Here is an 8,743-nt window from a genome sequence, read left to right as displayed (position 1 = left end):
GTTTCGGATAATATCTATTAGTTGTTCATGATTAACATTCACATATGCTTTTCTAAAGTCTACACCTTTAATAACGTCTCTACACCACTGGATTCTGTCAGTTGCCTCCACTTCAGATAATGGGCTCTGTGGATCACTTTACTATGATCAAACTTTTTAATGTGTTTTTTGTGAAGTCCTAATGTACTAGATGTTTTTTAAATTTAACATACAAAAAAATTTCAACCTCCGACCAAGTTTTTTAACTTCATAAGGAATTTTTTTCAATTAAAAAATGGGATGTCCTTTTATAGTGGTAATTAAACCTTTGACCATAGCTCTGAAGAAGTGTTCAGAGCTAGGTAATTAAATAATTTGACACAATTCAAAAATACTTCTCTTTTTTTATTAATTCATAATACAGGATAGCGAGAAAGTATGGAAACACGGTAATTTCTCGGGAACCGCTTGAACGATTTTTATAAATTTTGGTGGGTAAGGGTGCTCTAATGCGGCCGATATTATAGTGGCAATTACAATGTTGTCAAATCTTCCGTTTTTCTGGAAATCTAATGAACTTCCTTATTTTAAATGGAACACCCTGTATATTTTATGCGTTTTGAAGTCATTAAGAAATACTGATTATTTTTGCTATATTTATTAAAAAAAAATTTTAACAAATTATAAAAATCAATTTTTTCGGCTCGGGTAGACATTATTTTAGGTTCTTTGCATCATTGGGAACAAAAAAGGTCTTTTGTAATTTTCGATTTTTGTAATTTTTCTAGGTTCAAAAACACTAGTAAAATATATTATTTTTGAAACTACGAAGGGCCTAAATTTAAGTTCAAACCTTATTGTATCAGATACCGAGCGATTTGGTCTTATTTCATTTTAGAATATTATTTTTTTAGTTGTTAATGTAGCCCGATCGCCCGTCCTCTCATATATGAGCTTCATTAACAATTAAAAAAAAAACAATATTTTAGAATAAAATATGCCAAAAATTCTTAAAGAGATCTGAGAGAAAAAGGTTTTTCCGCAAATCGCCAGGAAATTTTGACATTCCTGTCAAAATTTCTTGAAGAAAAAGTCAGGACTTCCTTACTGTATGGAAATGTCATTTCCTTACTGTAAGGAAATGATATTTCCGTACAGTTGTTAGTGTTCTACATAAATGATAGAAAACACATTGCTTATGTATGCATTAGGTATATACTAGGAAGTATGCCATTACAACATTTTCTGAGAAAGAACTCGTATTTTTACTCAAGCGATAATCCATAAAACGTCTGTATGCATTTTCGTACTTTTCTCTTGATTTCTTTGGCAATAATTCTAATGAAGCAGTATTCACTGCCTCAACCAGCTCTGGAGGAGTCCCAGGAATGGAAATTTCATCATCACTTATCATTTTACTTTCGAGAACACCAGCAATTAAATTTATAAGCGTCAAGTTTGACAATTCAACCTCAATACGTTTCCATAGTAACCCAAGTAATTTTATTAGGAATTTCAAAGCACCATTTATTTGGGAATAAAATTATCGCGTTTTTTTAAATCAATCAATATCTGTCGAATTTTAAACGATTTGCGGAAAAATAGTATGTTTACCTCGTAGGAAAAGCCACATTCCTGGACTCTGTGTTGCTAAGTCTCGGCTTGCGCCTCGACTTAGCAATCTTCACAGTCGTCCAGGAATGTTAAGCTTTTCCTACCCGGTAAACAATGTACTATTATCTTGAATTTAGGTACTTTCTAATTTTAAAAATAATTTTTTTACTTGTGTTTTTGAACCTAGAAAATCGTCATTTTTCGATTTCTTTCAGTTCTAAATTATTTATAAGTCGGAATCGATTAACTTTTGAGAAAAATTACTAAAGACCTTTTTTGTTTCCAATGATCCAAACAACCTTAAATAATGTCTACTTGGACCGAAAAATAGATTTTTATAATTTAAAAATGTTTTTTTAATAAATGTAGCAATAACTTCGAAATTATGGCATTTAGGTATAGGGAATATAACGTAAAAAATAATCAGTATTTCGTAAGTACTTTAAAACGCAAAAAATATATAGGATATTCTATTTAAAATAAGAATGTTTATTAGATTTCCAGAAAAACGGAAGATTTGACAACCATGTAATTAACACTATAATATCGGCCGCATTAGAGCATCCTTACTCACCAAAATTTACAAAAATCATTCAAGCGGTTTCCGAGAAATTACCGTGTTTCTATACTTTCTCGCTACCCTGTACATTCATTATACATAATAGTCTAAATATAAAGTATTATACAGACTGTTTAGTGTTTGATTAGATATACCCCAATGAAGGAAGCGCTAAAATCGGCAACATTGCTTATGAGAATGAGTTGTTTTGCCACTGTAGAATGATGAATGACTGAACGAATTCGCGCGAATCAGGTGGACAGCGGGGGAGCAGCGTTGCCATTTATAGTGCGTAGGTATATCTAGTTGAAAATTAAAGAATCTGTATGATTATATATTATTAAGTATAAATTATTTATCTGTAGTAAATCTTTGAATAATATTAAAAGTACTACTTCAGTTAAAAAATGTACAAAAGTTAGTTCTTAATACTGTATATAATAACCCTAGTAACAATTTTTGTTTATTGTAGGTAGAATGAGATACTATTGTATGCAGTGCGGAAAATCCTACAGCCTAAAGAAAAACCTACGAAGACATCAAACTGTAGAATGCGGCAAAGAAAAGACTTTTATCTGCCCGTATTGTGATAAAAGATATTATTATAAACAGGAACTTACCATCCATATGAAGATGAAGCATGAAACTATCATCAGATACCAGAAGAGTAACTATTGGAGGTCAAATAATTATTAAGTCTACTAAGATTAAATTCTACAAGGCAACTATAACGTATTAATAAATTGCCTAATTAAAATAATTGTACCGGGCTTGTTCAACTGAAACTCATCTTTGATCCAGAAAACAGCTATTAGTAAATATATCTACAAATAGGTACCACTGCAATGAAAGCACGTATCCCATTGTTTCACCAACTAATGTATAGTGTGCTTAAAGAATTATTGTGGCTGTTGCTCCAAGAATTATTTTACGGCATTTTGTACTTCTTCCTATTGTAGGGCATTTTGTACTTCTTCCTATTGTACGGCATTTTGTACCTCTTCCCATTCTTCCTTTGTACTGAAAATGATTATATTTTAGCACATTTTCCAGTGACTGAAACATGTGAAAATCACAAGGCGGTAAATCGGAGCTGTAGGGTGGATGCTCTAATATCCTCCATTTCCTTCATTATAGATTTTCTTTGACGACATCAACGAAGCTCACACAGCTTGCGAAGGCAGCTGAAAAAGTTGATTTTGCAAATAAATAAAGACAAAAACCAAAATGATGACTAATTTAGTGTCAGAAGGATCAATAACAGTCGAAGACAATATCATAGAAGAAATAAGTCAATCTCGATATCTCGGATATGACATCAAAGTTTCTAGAGACAATCAGACCCAAGAGATAGATAAAAGGATTGGTCTAGGCTGTGTAGAATATGGCAGATTGAAAGACATATTTTGCAGTGAAATTTCTTTAAACTTTAAAAGGAAAGTATACAATCAATGTGTTCTCCCAGTCATTACGTACGGAGCTGAAATACTAACATTAACCAAAGCAAGGGCGTCAAAGCTTAGATAGCACAGCGGAAAGTGGAAAGATCCATACTACGAATGTGGATCGAGTGAGAAAGTTAGAAATAAGGCAAAGAACGGGTGTGCAAGATATCATAGAAAGAATTACTAGATTTAAATGGAGTTTCGCCGGATATATAGCGAGACTGCCGGATGACAGGTGGACAAAAAGACTGTTAGAATGGAGACCTCGCATTGACAAGAGAAGCAGAGGCAGACCACCAACACGCTGGAGAGACGACATAAAAAGAATAGATGGTAGGTGCAATTAGCACAAGATCGAAATTCCTGGAGGAAGTTCCTCCATGCTGAGGAGACGTATTAGGCCAGGAACTGAAGCTTTTTACCTCGCAATTTTTACAGAATGGATCGATTTGTTTGAAAATTTGAGAATAATTAGTGGATAGTACAAGGATCAAAATCTATAAGATTCCGGAAGACGCTTTTACCATGGGGATGGTTGCCACCCGATCTCGGGGGTGGAAATTTTTTATAATATTTTGACCGCAAAAGTTTATAAAAACGTTCATTGTAAGCAAAAAATATTTTATACATTTTTTTGATAAAATTATTAGTTTTCGATATATTCGCTATCGAAAGTGTTAGTTTTGTATAGAAAAAATCAATGTTTTTCGATATACTACTCATTTATGATTCACTCAATTTTTGCTGTAGAAATAATTTTTTTAAATCAAGTTCTTGGGAATTGAATAACCTACAATTTTATACTGAAACATATTTTCGTATCTCTGATGCTAATCTTTCTATTCTGAAGAAAATGGCATTTTTTACCAACCTACAAAAATTCGTTATTCGCTTTTAACTCCAGTTTTTTAAAAACTAATCATTCTAAGCCAGTTAAACTTCTAGAATCTATTAGGTCTGGATCCCGCGTATGAAAAAAAAGTTGATTAATAGCAAGCTGAAAATTTGTTAATAGCTTAAGGGTGTCTAGTCGGACAAACTTTGATATATGGGAACACTGGAACAGGGGAAAATTTAATTGTGGAACAGGTTAAAAATTTGGAACGGTAAGACCACAAAAACGGCACATGTATTTTGTCCGACAGAACAGACTTAAACTCTCCGAACAGAGTTTAAACTCTCCTGCAAAAATCAGACTGCTATTTATCACCAAATGGGCGTTTTAATGAGTGGAATATGTCAAATGACAGGAATTATGACAGGTGATAAATAGCATTCTGATTTTTGCATGAGTTTATTCTCTGTTCGGAGAGTTTAAGTCTATTCTGTCGGACAAAATAAATGTGCCGTTTTCGTGGTCTGACCGTTCCAAATTTTTAACCTCTTCCACAATTAAAACTGCCCCTGTTCCAGTGTTCCCATATATCAAAGTTTATCCGACTAGACACCCTTAAGCTATTAACAAATTTTCAGCTTGCTATTAATCAACTTTTTTTTCATACGCGGGATCCTGACCTATATTAAGAATACATAAATAAATAAAAATGAATAAGGTTATTGACTAAAACCACCGCTAACTTACATTACTATGCTTCCGATTGGATTTCTCCTTTTTTCTTCAAAAAAATATATTGATTTTTTCACCGTAACTTTTTTATTTTTATCTTAGAAAGTTTCGTAAAAAATAATTTTGTACGGTTTTACAAGATCTATATGCCTATTTATATTAAGTCTTTTTAAAGTCCTCAGTCGCAAAAGAGGAGACTTTGAAAGGGTTGGTAAAGGTGGTTTTTGCATGTTATTACAAGTTTTAATTGTCAATAGCTCACTCAATTTTTGTCGTAGAAAAAATTTTTGAAAACCAGGTTCTTGGGAATTAAATAAGCTTACAATTTCTTATATGAACATTTTTTCGTATCTCTGACGCTAATCTTGCTATTCTGAAGAAAAAACCATTTTTTCCAAACTACAAAAATTCTTTATAACTCCATTTCTTTTTAAACTAATCATTCTAAGCCGGTCAAACTTCTAGAATCTATTAATAATACATAAATAAAAAAGACCACATAAGGTCACTAACTAATTTTAATTAGGGTGGTGATTAGGGGGTTGCTTGCGATCACTTTTTCGCTGAAAAAAATAGGGACGGACATTCTTCTCATTATAAGTCACTTAATTTTTGAGCTAGAAAATTTTCTTTTATTTCTGGAGATTGATATTTTTAAGTACTTTAAATTAGTTTAAACAAGTTGTCCTCGAAAAATGCATAGTTTTCCCGTCTTTTGACTTTGAAACTAAAATATTTAGCATTTGAAGAAGGAGAGCCAACATATAATAAAGTATAGCTTGATTACTATTGGTCTTAAAAAAAATTTAAAGAAACGATTTTGTTTATTTGTTCAAAAGGTACATTTTTGTTAAGTAAAGTTGTTTTGATAAAACGAAAACTTTTGGAGATATTAGCAGAAAACTTATTAAAAACATTGATTTTGTCGATATAAAACTAACACGTTCGATAGCGAATAAATCGAAAACTATCAATTTTATCAAAAAAATGTATAGAACGTTTTTTGCTTAAAATGAACGTTTTTACCAACTTTTGCAATTAAGATATAATAAAATATTTCCACCCCCGAGATGGGGTGGCAACCACCGCCATGGTAAAAGCGCCTCTCGGCATCATATAGATTTTGATCTTTGGACTATCCACTACTTATTCTTAAAATTTCAAGCAAATCGATCCATTCTGTGAAAACTGCGAGGTTTTGTCCTATTTTCAGCTTCATTACTTGGACTATATGTCGTGCAGTGGACAAGAGAAGAAGCTGGATGATGATGATGAGATTTTCTTTCACTACTTTGGCAACATGTGGTCGATCATTGTCGTGCAAAAGAATGACACCATGTGAGAGCTTTTCTGGAGGTTTTCTGTAAAATCTGGACGTTTTTGTCTGATTGCTTGATGGTAAGATACTATAGGATAATATGGATACATAAATTCGTCGCCAGCAATTATTTATAAAAGAAGGTCACTACTATTTGGCCTGGATTCCGTGAGATGTTGCAAAAAAATTCATATGCAAGCTTTTTTTGGTCCTCTAACATAAGGCGAGAAATCTCTTGCCCAGAAACTTTGCTGAAATCCAGTTTGTGTACGATACTATGGACTATGGACAGATCCTATACTTACATAAATATTTTCGAAATGGCTCTGATTGAAAGTCGACGAAATTCTCCTATCAAGTCTTTCACTCGTGCTACATTCCTGTCTGTTGATGCAATTCTCAATGCACCTTAAATTTTCGACACCATTCCTTGACAGTTGAATACGCAAAACATGTGTTTTCCTACAGTAATTGCATTCATGTATGAATTTGCAATGCAATTTGCAAACCTTATCAGATTACTTAAAATAACAGTCAAATACAAAAGATAGGAACTGATCCATGTGACGTTTATAAACATAACTAACATTGTAGAACGTCAGATCAGTGATTACAACTGAGGGGTCTAACTGCAAAACTCACATTCTCTACTTTTTTCAAATATGACTTTTTAATTGATTCCAGCTGTAGATGTTGAAACACATAATGTGTAATATAGGATGATAACCAAAACTACACCCATATAAAATCGAGTACAAAAACACAAGTCATTATCAAAACTCACATTATCCTTCCTGCCGTCCAATCAGAGGCGTGCATCTCGGTCACATGACACATGTGTTTAAAATATTCTGTGGTTGGATTTTATAAAAGCTGTGCAGTAGTGAGTTGCTTTTGCTATTTTAGTTAGTAATTTATAATTTAATTAATATCTTAATGTAATTTTATATTTTTAAATCAGCCTTTTTTAAAATGGAATTAAAAACTCCAGTTATAGTGTAGGAAACAGAGGTTGAACCTCGCAAAATAAACACAAGTCCGGTTTTATTTTTTTCTGATATATCAAGGGGTGCCTTTCCTTTTCATCCCTTTAAAGGGGGTAATTTGTGGTTTTTGCGAAACGTAGCCCTTCCTGTAGGTTTTGCAAAAAATTTCCCTAATAGAAATATGAAGAGGACTATATTTGCTACTATTTATTTTCCAACAGCATATGTCTGTCATCCACCGTTTAGCGGGGGTGGCGCCCCAAAGTTGACAAGTTTTTAAAAAGGATGTTTTTAAAAAAAATATGTTTCCCTAACTGTAATAGAAATCAAGAAGGAACCCTGTGGCAATTAATCACAAGTTGTATTAAGACAATTTTTTGAAAAACGCACAGGAAGGGCTACGTTTCGCAAAAACAACAAATTACCCCCTTTAAAGGGATGAAAAAGGGGGTTTCGGTACGAAATTCATTAAGAAAAAGTTAGTTTCATAATAAGCACGCCTTGATATACAAGAAAAAAAAATAAAGCCGGACTTGTGTTCATTTTGCGAGGTTCAACTTCTGTTTCCTACACTATTAATACTTCCAACACAGAAAACCCACGGAAACAAAAATAAGAAAAACGATAATAAACAAAACTCACCATTATCCAACATTTAATGTTGAATTTCTTCCTTATTGGACCATTTAATGATTTTATAAGCTATTAAAAATGTTGCCTATGTTACACTATTTTCAAAAAAGATATAACAAATAAAAATTGTTACAGTGGAACCTCGATTATCCGTCAGGGCACCGGACCAAGGGTATGACGGATAATCGAAAAGACGGTTAACAGAACATTAAAAAAATAAAAATTTATAGTACATGTAACTCAAATTGTATTTGTATGTTTTATTTGACAATATAAGAGGGATTTATGTTAGTACAGCCTAATCAATTTGATTTAAAATATTCCGACATCTTTGTTTGTTTTATTGTTACTTCACATTTTGCAACGGCTGAATTTCTTAATCGACGTAAAATCATCAAATCTAATAATTATTGTGCCGTGCGTTTTTATTTTCGGCTTGCGATTCAAAAAATAGAACTCAAAGTCTAAAAGCAGGGTATCATTTATCATTCATTACCTATTTAAATTGAAATTTAATCCAGAGCCCTGAATAAGAACAAAAATTATTTACATGAAAAATGCGGTGGTGGCATAACTGCACGTGTACATTTTTTAACGAATTTCGTTTGGCATATCGCAATGCTCAAACAAAATTAATTGATG

The 8,743-nt window shown here is 32.5% G+C and overlaps 1 protein-coding gene across 1 annotated transcript in view; it reads left to right on the top strand.

Moving 5' to 3' along the window:
• Nucleotides 1-274: 274 nt before the first annotated feature.
• Nucleotides 275-8,743, top strand: part of LOC126882524 (zinc finger protein 382-like) — a 32,291-nt gene continuing 23,822 nt past the window's right edge. Inside the window, exons 1-2 of the mRNA XM_050647491.1 lie at nt 275-341; nt 2,625-2,819. Of these exons, the coding sequence (XP_050503448.1) occupies nt 275-341; nt 2,625-2,819 (262 nt within the window). The remainder of the gene's footprint in view (nt 342-2,624; nt 2,820-8,743) is intronic.

This window comes from Diabrotica virgifera, chromosome 3 (assembly GCF_917563875.1).
Source record: "Diabrotica virgifera virgifera chromosome 3, PGI_DIABVI_V3a".
NCBI lineage: Eukaryota > Metazoa > Arthropoda > Insecta > Coleoptera > Chrysomelidae > Diabrotica > Diabrotica virgifera.
Note: the sequence above shows the minus strand (reverse complement) of the source record. Positions and strands in the feature narration are given on the sequence as shown.